We start from the raw sequence: 17,731 nt of genomic DNA on the forward strand, positions 1-17,731 counted from the left end.
GGGAACATAAAAAAATTAAGCGTACAGGCACATGGCACACTATCAATATCTGTAAACTAGATAAGGAATAGTTTAAAAAGGTAGAGTATGCCAATAATGAGCATCAGATTTTTTTCTATAATCATACTTCTTCAATTTTAGTATGATCAGTGATGCAATTAGATTGCATGTCAAAACCATATTGGAGGAATACTAAAATTCACACTATGTAACTAACAGATAGATTTATTTTTATTTAAATTTTTTTTTTTTTTTTTTTTACAAAAGTTCTCCTACCGAAAACTTTTGCAAACAGTTCTCAGTAGGAGTGCTAACATTACCATTAGTAGAGGTATAAGATGCAAGAAAGCAAGCTTATGCATCATCAGCCAAAAAAAAAAAAAAAAAAAAAAAAACCTCCTATTTCACTCCTCCATTCGTTCCAAATGCCTGTCAGCTCAGCCTTAAATTTATTTAGGCTATCAACTTCCACAACAAAAGATGGAAGTCTGTTCCACCAATGAACCACCCACTGGCTAAAGGCAAACTTCCGCACATCCATTCTACAACTGTCTTTCCTCAATTTGAATCTATGCCCCCTCAAGGTTCTTAATCTGAGCAAGAATCCCATTAGCATTCAGCTTGCTCAACCCATTCAAGGCTTTATACTCCTCAATCAGACCACCTCGCAGGCACCTACTCTCCAGGTGCTGCAATTTGCAGAACTTAACGTTTCTTAGTAAGAGCACCCCCCCCTTGTTCCCCTCACTAACCTTCTTGTCTTTCTTTGTACTCATTCTAACAACTCTACATCCTTCCTAAAATGAGGCCTCCAGATGTACACTTCTAGGTGTGACCTGACCATTGCCTTGTGAAATGGGATAATCACCTCCCTGTCCCTGCTAGCAAAATTCCTATATATCACACACAAGACTCCATGACCTGCCCTGGCAGCCCATCTGCACTTCTCAGCAAACTTCAAATTTGACTGCACAATTACCCCAGGTCTTTTTCACTTTCCACTTCCCTGAGTGTAGTACTGCACATTTGGGACGTTTCTCTTGGGTTATTGCTACCCATATGCAGTAGTTTGCATTTGTCAATGTTAAACTTCGGTTGCCACTTCTCAGTCCATTTGCCCAACTTATCTAGATCCAGTTGGAGTAGCATAATGTCTTTACTGTTGTTAACATTGCCAACCTTTGTATCATCTGCAAAATTTGACATTAATCCTGATATATCTTCATCAATATCATTGATGAATACATAAAATAACAATGGACCCAGCACTGAACCCTGGGGAACTCCATCAATAACATTTGTCCACGAAGAGCAGTGTCCATTGATTACCACTCTCAGCAAAATTCATGTTTGACTGCACAATTACCCCCAGGTCTTTTTCACTTTCCATTTCCCTGAGTGTAGTACACACATTTGTAGTACCTCCTTTAATATTAAATGCCTACCCATATGCAGTACTATGCATTTGTCAATGTTAAACTTCAGTTGCCACTTCTCAGCAAATCGGCCTAACTTTTCTAGATCCTGTTGCAGTAGCATACTGTCTTTACTGTCATTAACAATCCTGCCAACCTTTGTATCATTTGCAAACTTCGACGGTAAGCCTGATATACCTTCATCAATATCATTGATAAATATACAAAACAACAGTGAGCCCAACACTGAACTCCGAGGTCTTCAATAATATCATTAGTCCATGAAGAGCAGCATCCATTGATTACCACTGTTTTCTCCCACTCAACTACCCTTTCATCCATTGTAGCAAATTACTCTTAATACCATACTGCTCCAATTTGTACAGTAGTCTTCCATGTGTAATAGCATTAAAAGCTTTCCTGATATCCAAGTATATTATCTCAAAATTATTTTTTCATCCAGTTCCTTTGTAACCACATCATAGTATCCAATCAAATTTGTCAGACAAGACTTTTCCTTAACAAACCCATGCTGTGTGTCTGAATTATTAGTGCAGTTTTGTCCAGATGATCCTGCAGTGCATCTTTACCAAGTGACTCCATTATTTTACTGGGAACAGAAGTTAAACTAACTGGTTTATAATTACTTGTGTCACCCTTAGATCCCCCTTTGTGAATTGAGGATACATTTGCATATCTCCAGTCAGTAGGGATTTCCCCAAGTCCAAAGATTATGGCTAAGGGTTCGCTTGTTTACTTTGCCACCTCCTTTAATATAACTAGATAGATTCCATCTACCCCAGGTGCCATTTTTATTTTTAACTTCAACAATTTCTCCTCCACTTTGCTCTCAGTTATTACAAAATTATTAAGCACACCATTAAAGTTTGATAAACTGCTGGGATTTTCCTCCCTCAATAACTCCTCATGTGCGAATGTAGATGCAAAATACTCATTCACATTATTGGCTATCTGACCAGGATCATCAACAGTCGAACCATTAATATTAAGTGGCCCAATCTGATTCATCCCCTTCCTTCTAGTGGTTTATATAAGTAAAGAAGTTCATGATGTTTTTCTTAGTATTCTTTGCCAAAGATTTCTCGTAATTTGCCTTTGTTTACCTAATCTCCTTTGTGAGAAGGTTACAGATTAGCTTATATCTACCATAGGCTTCTGTGTCGCCTGATAATTTATATGCATCCCACGCATTTTTATTCTCTGTCACGAGTCTCATTAGTTCATCTGACATTCATTTAGGCCTAAACCCTGAACAATATTTCTTAATCTGCATGAAATGCCTAGTAGCTTCCACAATTAATTCCTTGAATGCTTCCTACTTAGAATTTGCTGTTGGTAACATCATCAGTTGGTCCCACTGTACAGAATTTACGGAAGCAAAAACCCTTCCCATTACCCCTGATGGTAATGATATCTAAGTAAATCCCACATCAGTACACTGTGATCACTGCCACCTAGTGGTTCCTTTATCTGCAAATTCTTAATGCATGAATAATCACTGCTGATAATCAGATCAAAAGTATTACCCTCTCTGGTTGCCTCTCGAAACTGCTGCTGTAGAAAACAATCATCTAATAAATCCACAAAAGTCTTGCCAGTGTGCGAGTGACCAACCACAAACTCCAGTCAATATCTGGGAAGTTAAAATCGCCCATTATAAGACATTCTGATTTACTGGCGCTCTATTTCTCTGCACAAATGTTCGTTGTAATCATTAGAGTCATTAGGCCTATAACACACTCCAACTGCCATTTTTGCTTTCCCAGTGCTCATGTCCCACCAAACTGACTCAACATTGCACTGTCCATCTATGTCAACTGGATGCATTTACTTAGATTTTATGTTTCTCTTAATTAACAGTATAATACCTCCTCCCTTCCTATCCTGTCTGTTCACATTATACTCCCGAAATTCCAATTGTGCACTGCTTATATCTGTGACACCACATCTCTGATATCCCAACAACATCTGCCTTTGATGTCTTGACCATCACTTCAAATTCACCAAATTTTTTACCATACATTGTGTATTTCAGTCATAATTCCTTTAATTTTGAAGAATACAAGAAGCATGGTTTTCATTTTTAATTTTGACATTTTTGTTTTTTTTTTTTTTTTTTGTCTGTTTGATTGTTTTATTTTCCACTGCATTAACTGTCTTTAGTTTCTGGGTTGTACGGGAACAGCCAACTTTAAATTGCAAGTACTTACATTACTCAGAAATGTTTGGATCATCTTCAATTTTTTTCAAAACCTCTTCACAAAACTTGGCGTTTCTCATCCTTTGATCCTCATTTAAAATTTGTCTAGCTGTTTCTTTGTCCATGCTGAGCTCTGATGCAACCATTGTAATGCTTAAATGATGATCAATTCATCAATGTCCCAGTCCACATTTTCATCACTTTTCATAGATACTGGATGGTCTTAGTCATTCATCTTCCACATTCTCTTTCTTCTGTTATGCCATTCAAAATGTGAGTTCTTGACATAGTATCTACCCCATAAACTTGACATAGCAACTCATAACTTTCAGTTGGTGTTTTCTTTAGTTATGTTAAAATTTTGAATGATTTGTTGTTAGATTCTTTTGTCCGTTATTTTCCCAGCAACTGCAAAAACAAAGGTAATGAAAACCTGTCTCACTGCAAAGCAAATGGGCACGTTAGAATGTGACGTGCAGACAATTAGGGAAAGGTTCAAGGTCAAGATGTGGCTTTGTTGTATGGATGGCACTTGGTATGTAGTGTCTGTATGCATAGTTTCTTATTTAATAGCCACATCTCATATTAGGTTTCTCAGTGATTCAAACAAGCACAACTGTAAAAAAAAAAAAAAAAAAGTAAAGTGCAGCCATTATCAACCCACTGCAGGATGGAAGCCTCCTCAACAATTCATGCTGAGGGAAATGGACCATAATCTGCCACGCTGGTCCAGTGCAGGTTGGCAGATCGACCGTATTCAGCAGTCAGAGGCTTGAACCCCGTCTACCCAAAGAGCGTGTGCTACTGCACTCCCGCTCCTGCCCACTCGGCTACGGAGGCCATTTTCTGTGTAGCACAACTGTGTTAAGTCCCAAATCGTATTCTCAATTGTCAAATTTTCACATTTTAGAGAAACTTTCTGCAAATTCAACTCTCCTATCTTGATCATCCTCATTAAGTACATAATGCAATTTTGGATCATAAACCACATATCCTCAATCTTTTAACACTTTTGGGTATTTTGGGTATTTTTAGTTCATTTTAAAGCATTCTTTCATAGGAAGTGTGCTTTTGCGGGGGGGGGGAGATTCAATCCAGGACTTGCAAAACATAGAATTATCTTGAGGTTGAGCTGAATGTGGTCTTCACTTTTCACTTTGAAGATTAGCTACATCTCTTGCCTCCTCAAAACATATCTATTCCTACCAAAATAAAATAAACAGATTTATTTTATTTTATTATTATTATTTTTTGACTGCTGCAGCAAAAGCCTGAGGACCTTCTTGCATTATATGACTAATACTAATACTAAAATCCCCCATAAGACACTGATCTACTGGCCCATTCTATCTGCCTGTTCAGTCATTTAGCCTATAACATAGTTCTACTCTCATTTTTTATTTTACCAGTACTTATGTCTCAGCATAATGTTGAGTCAGTCTTACCAGACTGATTTAACATTATGGGTGTTGCATCAGAGTTTGAATCTGCTTATTAACCAAGATCTTATCACCCCCCCCCAAATCACGTTCTGTATACATTGTATTCACAATATTCAAATTCTGCATCCTTTATGTCAGACTAACACAATGTTCAGGGTCACCCCGTAATGCCCACATTTGATGATTTCACCAATATTTCAAATTCATCATTTTCCTACTCTGTACCATCAGCCTAGTTAACAAAGACTATGTAGAATAGTGTAATAAAGTGTTGCTTTAAAAAAAAAAAAAAAATCTACCCCGGGAAGTTATTTCAGCTGTGATGCATAAACGTTTCTTCCTTTTTAGAAAACTATTTCTTTAACCTGTTTTCCCACATGTCTTATTCTGTATATGATCTAAAAGTCAGAACATATCATAACATAACATGAAAGAGGAGATGTGAGCTATGCATAATTATTTTAAAAAACATTTATCAGTGGTAACAGCAATTAAATGTTTTTCAATGTAGTTTGTATCTCCTCTTTTGTATGGTTATATTTTAAAAAATGAATGAAAAATTTAATTTATTTTCAAAATGATCATCAAATGGAAAAAAGAAATACCAAATATCACACAAATTTCTACTATCTCACCTATTAGTTTCTCCTAAGTCAGGATGTGAAAATTGCTCTAAAACAGCCCACTGAATGAACAGATCAGGTGAGTCTTCATTTTTTAATATATATACTCCTATGTGACATAAACGGGGATCTTGAATACCATTAACAGGAAGCCTAGAAAGCTGATGGATGTGTGTTATCTCAGATTTCAAGGCCTAGGTTGTTAGAAAGGGAGACAAAAAAAAAAGTCAGTCTTGAGACTAAACTCATTTTTTCAGATAAATATCAATAAAACTAGTGTAATGATAATTTTTTTTTTATTTAAAAACATGTAAACATAATGTGCATAGCAATTTACCCTTGAGGGGTGAACACCCTTGACATCAGGAAGTCAAAGACTACATCCTGGAGGCATAATCCTTCTTGCAAAAGGTCTAGATTTGATCGCATCCTCGACCTTTTGCAAAAGGTCTAGAGTTGATCGCATCCTGGTCCTCTTCTCTCATTCAGGACTTCCTCGTAGCAATGAAGGTTGTTGGAAGCCAGACAGTCTCTCTGTACTTGAGATACTGATCTAAAAGCCACTTTGCTACTACTTAATACAGAAATTGAAGAAAGCCATCAATGTAAAAGTTCTTCATTTCATCTTCACCACCTATTCACGAGATAACTAATTTCACTCAACTGAACTAAATTGGGAGTGTGCCATAAACAGTTCTTTATAAGAGGGCATCGATCTGAAACTTGACCAGTTAGCCAGCTCAACAAACCTTTCTTGCATATTTATTTATTTATTTATTTTTTTTAGTGTCTCCTTTTGAAATCCAAGGAATTCAGTGACAGGCCATAACTTTCTTTATGTAATAGTTACACAATAGGAACAGACCTCATCAGAGGCAATATTGTGTAATGCATTCTTGACATTGAAGTGTTTCCAAAATTCCTTTAAAGTGAGCTTTTCTACATCAGTTGTCTCCAAGTATTTAGAGAATGTTCATATGGTAGTGCTGTTTGATATTAGCAATTATATTCTGGTCAATGGACTCTATGATTGATTTTGAATTGTGGGAAAGGAGATGGACTTTATTTCATAAAATGAAACAGGCTTTTAAACACCATCCTACAACTAATTCATCTACGTGTGTGTGTGTGTGTGTGTGTGTGTGTGTGTGTGTGTGTGTGTGTGTGTGTGCGCGCGCGCACACATGCACACACTGCCCTACATTCACGTCAATCTGGAAACCTCCTCCGTTGATAGTTGCTACATCTTACCCAAGCATGAGTTTTACTATAAATATAGGCCTTCGAGGAAATAGAAGTACAATTGCGAATGAAGACTGTGCCTGACGGGGACAGACTTTCAGTGCAGAATGGTAGTATACTCAGTGCCATAAAAGCAATTGGTCTATACATTGCAATGGCACCGAATATCTCTAGGTTGACAACTATGATGTGATCTGCATGTCAATATGAAATAAATTGAAGTTGAAAAGGTCACAAAACGACACAAAAAACCTCCAAAGCTGACAGAATGAGATAGGAGAGCCCTGAAAAAAAATTGTCTGCTCATAAATCAGTTCAATGTTAACACAATTCCCCAGTGAGAGAGACAATTGGGAGACATGTCAATACCAATACAGTGTATAGGATGCTTCATGATGTGGGTTACCATGCAGATGTCCATAAGCGACTAATCATCATGACTAACACCAAGTAGATTAGCCTGCCATCTTGAACAGTAAAACAACTGTAGGGCTGTTCTTTAAAGTGCAGAGTCATGGTACATGGTCTACCAGTCTGATGGTCATGTATGGGTGTGGCAGATTCTTGGAGAAAGCTACCTGCTGGACTGTATTGTTCCCAACAATGAAGTTTGGTGGAAGAAGTGTGATGGTCTCGGACTGTTTTTCATGGTTTGGTCTGGGAGCATTGGATGTTATGTACAAAGCCATGAATACAGATGGCTATCTAGATGGCCTGGATAATAATATGTTACTTACTTTGTGCCAGCACATAATGGAAGGCCCATATCTCTATCAGCAGGATGACATGCCATATCAATACTTCTCATGCTGTGACAAACTGGTTTGAGGAGATGAGCATAAAAATGTTGGACTGGTCAGCCCAGACCCCTAAACTCAATCCAACAGAAAATGTCTGGTATGAATTGGATACTTAAGAGGGGAACCACCCCAAAAAAAGAGGTGAACTCCCCGCTTTAAAGGTAGTGTTCCTCGGAGATTACAGACTGTTGTAAAGGAAATTTGTTTCAGATTTTAAAATAATCAGCTAAACTGCAATGTTTAGGATTATTTTAAAATAATTCAGTGCAAGAATACAAGCTTATATAGCATCAAAAAAAAAAAAAACTTCTGTATATCCTCTAATAGTTTTAGTTCTTCATTGAATTTATTCAAACTACCCACTTCCACAAAAATAAAGATGATGGAAGTTTGTTCCAACAATCAACCATCTGCTCACTGAACGCAAACTTCCACATAAATTCTCCAACCATTCTTCAATTTGAATTTATGCCCCCTCATGTAAGTAGTCAGAGCAGAAGGAAGAATGCCATCAGCACTGAAGTTGCTCAATCCATTCAAAACCTTAAACACCTAAATCAGATCACCTCACAGGCACCCACTTTCCAGATGCTGCAGTTTGCAGAACTGAAGCCTACCTTGGTAAGAGCACCCCTTGGTTCCCCTCACCAATCTCATTCTCTGTACCTGTTCCAGAAGATCCACATCTTAAAAGAAATCTCCAGAACTGTATGAAGTATTCAAGATGGAGGCTAACCATTGCCTTGAACAGTGGGATAATAACCTCCTTATTTCTGCTAGCAAAATTCCTATATATCATTAACAAAATCCCATCAGCTGTCCTGGAAACCTGTCTCCATTGCTAAGCAAACTTGATATCTGACTGCACAATGACTTCCAGTCTTTTTCATTCTCTGCTGCCCTGATTGTGATACTACACAGGTGGCATGTTAATCTGGGATTTGCTCCCCATATACCTTGCATTTGTCAATATTAAACTTCAAATGCCACTTCTCAGCCCATTTGCCTAGATCTTGTTGCAGTAACATGTCCTGACTAACATCATTAACCACCCTGCCAAACTTTACATCAACTACAAACTTTATGCCTGGTATATCTTCATTAATATAGAAAACAACAATGGGCCCAGCACTGAACCCTGGGGTACTCTGCTAATAAGATTTTTTTTCAAGAAGAGTAGTGTCCGTTGCCTTTAATGACACATTGCTCCAATTTGTACAGCAATCTTTTATGTGCAACAGTATCAAAAGCTTTCCTGAAATCCAAAGTATTTAATATCAAAATTATTTTTTGCATCCAGCTCCTTTTGTTACCACATCATAGTATTCAATCAGATTAGTCATATAGATTGCCCCTTAACAAATCCATGCAGTGACTAAGTATAACTGTGCTCCCATCTAGATGGTCCTGCATTGCTTCTTTAGTGACTCCATTTTTCTCCCAGGAACAGAAGTTAAGCTAACAGATTTGTAATTAAGTTTACCCTTTGATCCACTTTGTGAACTGGAAATACATTCACTCATCTTGTCCTCAGGAACTTCTCCTGAACCCAAAGATGCACTCATAATTATGGCTAAGGGTTTGCTTACCTCCCTTAATATAACAGGATAGATCCCATCCCGAGGTGCCTTTTTTATGTTAAACTTCAACAATTCCCTTCAACATTCCTTTCAGATATTACAAAATCATTTAACTCCCTGTTAGAATTTGATAAACTTCTGGCATCTCTCTTCACTAAAGAATTCATTATATGTGAATGTAGATGCAAAATACTTGTTCAATTTGTCAGTAACTTGAGCAGAATCATCAAAAGTTAAACCAGTGATATCAAGTGGACCAATATAACTGAGCCAAAAATTTTTCATAATCTGTCTTACTTTGACTAACCTCCTTTGTCATTTAACTGCAGACTAGTTTATATCTACCACAGTTTTCAGTATCACCTGATAATTTATGCTATCTCATGTATTTTTCTTGTCTGCTGCAAGTCTCATCACTTCATATGACATCCATTTAGGTTCAGTACTGGGCCCATTGTTATTTTCTATATTTATTAGTGATATTGATGAAGGTATATTGGGTTTAATGTCTAAGTCTGCAGATGATACAAAGGTAGGCAGGGTAATTAATGAGAGCAATCAAGGTATGCTACTGCAACAAGATCTAGAAAAATTAAGCAGACAGGTGAGAAATGGCAATTGAAGTTTAACACTGACAAATGCAAGGTACTGCATATGAGTAGTAGTAATCTCAGATTAATGTACCAAGTGTCTCGGGCTACATTGGATTTTTTCAAAATATTCCAGAATTTTGCTAGCAAGGACAGGGAGTGATTATTCCATTGTATAAGGCAATGCTTAGGCTGCATCTTGAGTACTGCATACAGGTCTGGTAGCTTTATTTTAAGAAGGATGTAGAGCTGCTGAAGAAAGTATATGGAAGGGCAACAAGATCGGCAAGGGGAACAAAGGGGCACACTTCCCAAGAAAGGCTTTAGTTCTGCAATATGCACATCTGGAGACTAGGCATTGCAAGGCAACCTGACAGATGTTTAAGACACTGAATGGATTGAGTAAGCTCTATGCTGATGGTATTCTTCCTCTTGCTTACACACAAGAAAGCATAAATTCAAATTGTGGAAGGACAGTTACAGGAGAAATGTGCCAAAGTTTGCCTTCAGTTAACAGGTGGTTGATTGTTGGAACAAACTTCCATCTGTTGTTGTGGAAGTGGGTATTTTCAATAAATTTAAGGCCTAAACAAACTATTAGAGGAGGTGAATAGGTTATATGGGATTTTTTTTTTTTTTTTTTTTGCTGATCCTGTATAAGCTTGCTTTCTCACATCATTTATCCCTACTAATATTAAAATAACTCTGCACTGTTGTTTTGTTATGCCCTTGTCAGGTTTTCATAAAATTATAATCATCTGATATCTGGAAACCCCAAGTTTCTACTCTTACCAATTAGTAAAAGTGAAACTAAGTTCCCAACACATTGTCCCCAATCATGACAGTTATACTTTCTTTGTACAGTTTCAGGGACCTTTCTTCAACAAGTTTTGTTGAAGAAAAGTCCTTGAGAGCAATTACTTTTCCAGAAGTCATTTTAATCCATTTTAAAACTGGTTTGTTGACATCCTCATATATGCAAAGTTGCATCCTGCATTTCCTTGTTATTAAATAAAATTTCTGTTTTTAAAATTGTTGATAAAGTCCTCTGAACTGCTGTTTGGAATATCAACTTTTGCAATCATATCAACTTCTTGAACCCTTTATCAACTTCATCTATGTCTCGCTGCCACTCAAGCACTGAACTGATTGCCAGACTAACAAAATTGGGGAACAAATCCTAGCAGCATACTCAGAGTAGACATCACTAAACAGCTGATGTCAGCAGTAAAAACTTTCCCACAGCACATTTTGATGTTGTTGTTGTTATTTGGTTTTTAGGAGCATTAGTAACTAAGGCCATATTGCTCCAGGGATATGTGGTGTTCATTCCTTGAACTTTCCGCATCCTCCGTATTTGGTGGCCACGGGCTCGAACCCTGGTCTAATCAAGAAACGTGTGCTACGCACTGCTGCTCCTGCCCACCAGGCTACGGAGGCGCCAGCTCATTTTGATTGGTAGTTGCCAATTAAACTGCATAATGTATGTTTCAATGTGGAAAATGATCCATGGGAATGTTTTCTCTGATAATGTCAACTGTACTACTGTACAGTAGTGGTAGTTCATACAACTACCTACAAGATTTTCTATCAGTAAGCTTCCATAAGCTTCCTTAAAGGATGCCACAAATTTAAAAACAAACCTGTTAGGATTAATAATTCTTCATGAGTACCACAATGTTATATTTTTCCAGTATAAGGGCATCCCAAGTCACAAAATGTTGAGCAATACTCACCAAAACTGAACTGTATCTTTATCAGGTGACAAAGATACAGTCACCTTTTGGATACCAAGCTTTATTGAAGTTTCATGCCAACAAAATGCAATACCTCCCTTAATATCCCAAAATGTAATACCTCCCTTAATTCAAAATGTACCTTTTGAAACACTAACAGAGCCCCAACCTTAATGAACAACAGGGCAGTGTTATTTTTTAAACTTACTTAAACATTGCTGTAGTAACAATAACAAAATGCAAATTATTTTGAAATCCAAGGTTCATCACAAAATTTCACTATAAAGAGAATTTTATGATACAAAAGTTTGTTACAGATAGGGCTCAACTGTATTTTTCTTCACCTCTCAAATAAGTCAAAAATTAAAATTTAAATTACCTCATCAATGGCAGCCATAAGTTCACGGCCAGACATTCCTTTAGACAGCTGTTCCACTTTTCTTGCTGTTGATTCATATGAAAGGTGAGCATGTTCCAGCTGTAATGAATCAGGTGGATGGGCAACTGTACTTTCACCTGCAAGTATACAGCTTTATTCTGCAAATTTCATATCTTGAATAGTTAATTACAAAAAAAAGTACTTATAAATATATACAAGTTAAACACAATAAGAGTGGATTTCAGGTAACCTAACACATCTAATGAATTTTAATGATAATTTATAATTAACTATTCTGGACAGAAACTTGTCCAAGTATTATTTCCAACAAATTTCCTTCTACTTACCCTCACACACACAAAAGGGAAGTTTTCCACTGTTCTGACACATTTTGACCAAAATATATAAACAACTAAAAAATATAGATCAAATTTTGTGATGAACCACTCTTTTACATGGATAATACAAAATTAGTTTATTAAGTTCTTTTGACTTACACTAAACTAGTTAAAAATGTGACACTTCATAATCCTTGTCACAGGCTACACATGGGCTGTTATAACATTCCATGTCACAACTACGATTGCTCTATGTTAATGTTACACTAATGTAACAAGTTTAGCACAATTAGGTCAAAAGAGCTTTAACTTTGTACTATTCACATGATAAAAGGGTGGTTTGTTATGAAAATTAATTTATGGATAATCACCACACAGTGTCATTTCCAAATTATATAAAAATACACTCCAGCTCATTTATAACAAACTCAAAAGGGGCTGATAAAAACTTCATTTTATTCTTAAATTTATTAAAAAAGTAACTTCAACTAAAGAGATGAAATTTAGTAGTTTTTATGTAAAAAAAAATGAATGCAAAGCAAACTCAAACTTTGTGCTTGAACTCAACTATTTTTTAATTAGCCATTCTTCTAAATGAATCTGCAGGATAAATCATTAATAGGATGCCATTAGCCTTCCCTGCCACTTGTCTATGATAATTTGAGAACATGTCTGAACATATTGTAATGTGCAAATCCTTTTCTTCCTCTACTGTTTTTAATTCAGTCCCCACCAAGTGAATAAGTTATTTTTGGGTTGCCATTCCAAAATAAAAGACTATGCATTTTGCTGCATTAAAAGACAGCTGCCAATTTTTCTGACCATCCTGGAAGCCTATCCAAGTTATCCTGAAGGAGTGATACTGATCATTAATCACTCTTCTAATATTCAGATTATCTACAAATTTTGATATCACACCCTCTAAATCCCTTCATTGATGTCATAAAAGAAAATGATAAACAACAACAGTCCAAATACCAATACTTTGAGAACCCCACTTTTTACAGCCTGAAGCATAACCATTAATCACAACTCTCTTGCAACCATCCCATGATCCATGTCATGATTTTTCCAGTAATTCCATTCCAATATTTTCCAGCTTATACAGTAAGCTCTCATTTTGGAACGAGTCAGATACTTTACTGAAATTCAAGCAAACAATGTCAAAATGATTTCGTACATCCAGGTCATGAATGATCTATCAATATAGAATACCAGATTGGTCAAACATGAAAACCTTAAATTCCATTTATATCACTGTCACTTTCTATTCATTCTTAGAATTGCCTTTATGTACTGGCAATACATTGATGATTCTCCAATCTAAGGGAATTTCTCCAGAGTCCAGTGAATTCTTCATAATTAATCGTAATGATTTAATGCACTTTCTTGCTATCTCTATTTCAGTATTACTGGATATGTGCCATCATTTCCAGGAACCTTATTCACCTTTAGGCTTTGAAGTTTTTATAATAAATAATCTTCTGAAATAATCTATTGCTAATTTCATGCTTCCCAGCTTCAATCACACAGTTTCCCCTCACTAGGAAGAGCCTGTCTCCTGTAAATACTGATGAAAATACCTATTTAATATCTAAGATTCCCCACCCCACCCATTACATAAGGGTCTAATCTGAGATTTGTTATTCTCTTCTTAGCATTCACATGTGTGAAAAACTCCTTGTCCTCATTCTTTGCTCCCTAAGTCAGCAGTTTCTCATAATCTGCCTTTACCAGCCTAACATTTACAATGGTACTATTACAGATAAACTTGTAGATATTATTTGTAAGTTTCAGCACTCTAACTTTCCCATGCCATCTTTCTCCGCTCTATTAAGCTGGCTAGCTCATCATGCTACATTTTCTTAATGGCAGTTCGTGGCTCCTGTGATTATAGCTTTAAAAATATACCATCATTCTAATGTATTTGTGCTATTTCACTAGTTGGTAGCACACAGCACAAATATAGCACTTAAGCTGTCAATCTCTCCTTTTCTAGCCCTATGATGTCATCAGGTTCATGGGCGATGATTGGGTCTAGATACAAATAGCAATCATCGGGTCAATTTAACAATCATTTCCGGGTGAATTTCCCTCTCAGTTGCTCCAATTATTTTGGGGAAAATTAAAATAACTTCCCCCACATGTGGTAATATGTTAATACAAACCAACAATGTGTTACTACTACTATGGGAGAGGGAAAAAAATTAAGAATTTTGTTTGCTTACAAAACCATGTAAATCAAAATGAACTTCAATATCCATTCATGAAATTCTGCACATCAACCTTTAATCTGAAATAAAAAGAAAGCTGCCAAATGATACTGAAAAATTTAAGATTTCAATATAAGTTTTGATAGTAAAGCAAAGTATTTTATTAATATTTTAGAAAGTATAACAAAATAAAATGCCCGCATATCTTATTCCTAATCTCCTACAGAGTTTTCCAGCATGTAGCTCAAACTGTTTATCTGCTGTTTTGTATAAATATATATATATATTATCACTTCTACTTTAAATCCATATATTATATAGAAACTGCTTTTCTTATGCTTATGCCTTTTTCACTATGATTACCTATGTGAAATACCACAACTACTGTACAAAGCATTTAAGAACATGCTTAACTAAACACAATGTTGCCAGCATACAAAAATTCAGACCTTTTTCTTCTTCATGACTGGCAATCCTGCCCATAGTGCTGAACATGCAAAACCAATGGAAAGGAAGAAATTCAAAACACTTTATTCAGTTTCCATGAGACTGTACTTTCTGGAACTAACAACATTGCTGATCAACAATTAAGACTGCTGTACCTACAACCATTTACACTTTTGGTACTGCCATCAAATTTCAGAATGCAAGGCAATTTTACACCTTTAGTTTTCAGGGGGAGAAAAATTCTCTTATGGTTCAAAAAATATAGGAAATAATCCAGCAATGTGCCTGCTCAATTGGCCGTTATATTCATGTCTGCAAAACAGTTCATACAACTCTGAAGACACTGCTGTTTGTTTAGAGACCATGCTCAGTCTCTTCCTGGTCAAATAATAGTAGTCACAGTAGATATATCTTTTTTGTGATTTTAATCTGCATCTCATTCTACTATTTCTTGCTGTAGAGCATTATTGTCCTTTTTTACATGTTGCTGAGCTGTCTAAACAATCTGAAATGTTAGTTCTACTTTTCTGGTTTATTTAACATTAAGGATTACTAAATTTTTATAAGTTGATTATGGACCACAAAATAAGAAATAATACTTAAATTGTTGGAATTACATTATTACTTTCTAAACATAAATGAATCAAAGTATCATAATGAAAAATAAATTATAAATATACCTATTCTCTTCTCGGCTAATATTGTACATTCTCCATCTCCTCCTGGTCCAATAATAGTTGTCATAGTAGATGTATCTTTCTTACGACTTTGTTCTGCATCCCACTGTTCTATTTCTTGCTGTAGAGCATTATTGTCCTTTTCTACATATTGGTGTAGATCTGAAGGTAAGCTGTCTAAACAATCTGGAACTGCTAGTTCCACTTCTCTGTTTTCTAAAAAAATTACAATAAATTTTATATGACAACAGCACACCAAACACCTTTTTCCTTCAACAGTTTAATTACCTATACTTGAAAAAAATATATAATAATAAATAAAAATTAAAAATAAAGATAAAAAAAAGTGGAACCACAAAATTGTCATGCTATTGTTCCTTTGGCTGTTTGTACAGTGCAAACCAACAAACAGAAAAGAGGAGTATACTTTCTCAGCTAAACTATAGTAGGATTTCTACTGAAATGCATGGTCATTTATATAGGATGTTTCAAAATTGTATGGAACAAACATAGGAACATATTCTACAGCTAAAAATAAGAAAAAAGTCACTATAAACAAGTCTCAAAAGCTATTTCCAAGACATTAAACTTTTAATCATATATTACAAAACCACATAAAACAGAAAAATTTTTACCAAAAAAATAACTTTAAAATGGATATTAAACAGTAAAAAGCACATGTACCAACACAAATATGAATAGTGCTATTCTACTACGTGAATCATACCAATTACTCAGTTGTGATTACTAGTGTAGCAGAGTAATGTGACTGTTACTTAAGTTTCAGGTTCCAAGATGACTGACTTATTTACAGAATTGCAAATGTTAAATTGATACATGAGCAAAAGAATTCTGTTAACTTGTCAAAAGAATTCTGATATTAAACAGAATTCTTTTGCAGTTAATGATTTTAATTCATGGTGAGTTTTATAAGAATTCCATGGCAGCTGTTCATAGATAGGGAACAAAATTTCCAACTCAACAAGTACCATCTCATAAAACATTTGCTGCTATGGAGAGACAAATTTGAAAAACAGGTACACAGAAACCATTACAAGTAAATGCTGGCAGAGGGAGATTTTGGCAAACTGCATACACTGAAGAGCAAATACTTTGTACTGTACAAGTATCTCCTTCCTGATGCAGCATGTTCACATGCTGATGCTAAGAACGAACATATGGAGAGAGAAAACTGAAACTATGAAAATGAAGCCGTCACAAATTCAGTTGTTAAAGTTAAGCATGAAATGAAGTTCAAAACTTGTGTATGAGAAACTTTATGAAGAATATAGTTGTGAAATATACTGTTTTGGGCATTTAAATGAAAGTTAGCATAATTATTTTCCTGCTGAAGAGGATAAACAAAATGCATACCACGTCGTTTGTTTGGAAGATTGTTAATGGCATATAGTAAAGGCAAAATTTAATTTGTAAATAGCAATTTATATTTTTCCTTTACTATGTAATGAATCATTACACATGATCTCTCTCCACACATAAGAAAATGAAGTATGAAAACGTGTGAAATTTTATTTATTTCGTAAAGTACAGCAATCTTCAGAAGGAATTTTCTTGCAAGGAGAATAAGATATAATGCTTGCGGAAAAGGCTTGCTGACAATTTTTTAAGAAGTTGTCTTTTATGATACTGGCAGTTGGAGAAAAATTCTACTTTATCAACTTGCTTGTCATCAAAGATATCACACTATGAGAGCTTGTCTCAAATTAGAATACCACTGTCTCAACACTGAGACAGTGGTATTCTAATGAAAACTTGTAGTAGAGGCTGCCCAAAGTTGAAGTTTACTGCTGTCATGCAATGTTTGCTCTTGTGTTGATAAACAAGGTTCTTTGTAATTATTCTTTCAAAAAAATTAAATTATTTTATTAATGAGAACAGCCTTTCAGAACTTGACTAATTTTATTTCTCTGATGAATCTGATTAAGGAGAATAAAAGACCAGTGGGTTTCTTGTTGTAATGAGGGAGTGTCTTGCAAATTGTGGTTTTAGTTTAGATATTATTGCACC

The 17,731-nt window shown here is 35.5% G+C and overlaps 1 protein-coding gene across 1 annotated transcript in view; it reads right to left on the reverse strand.

Annotated features, from left to right (window-relative positions):
* The window catches only part of LOC150080108 (ubiquitin carboxyl-terminal hydrolase 25-like), a 364,983-nt gene that overhangs the window by 38,803 nt on the left and 308,449 nt on the right, over positions 1 to 17,731 (reverse strand). The window contains exons 18-20 of the mRNA XM_090381833.1: positions 15,707 to 15,919; positions 12,029 to 12,165; positions 5,714 to 5,895 (exon numbers count right to left, since the gene is read on the reverse strand). Of these exons, the coding sequence (XP_090237959.1) occupies positions 5,714 to 5,895; positions 12,029 to 12,165; positions 15,707 to 15,919 (532 nt within the window). The remainder of the gene's footprint in view (positions 1 to 5,713; positions 5,896 to 12,028; positions 12,166 to 15,706; positions 15,920 to 17,731) is intronic.

This window comes from Mastigoproctus giganteus, chromosome 9 (assembly GCF_048544385.1).
Source record: "Mastigoproctus giganteus isolate SK-2022 chromosome 9, ASM4854438v1, whole genome shotgun sequence".
Classification (NCBI taxonomy): domain Eukaryota; kingdom Metazoa; phylum Arthropoda; class Arachnida; order Uropygi; family Thelyphonidae; genus Mastigoproctus; species Mastigoproctus giganteus.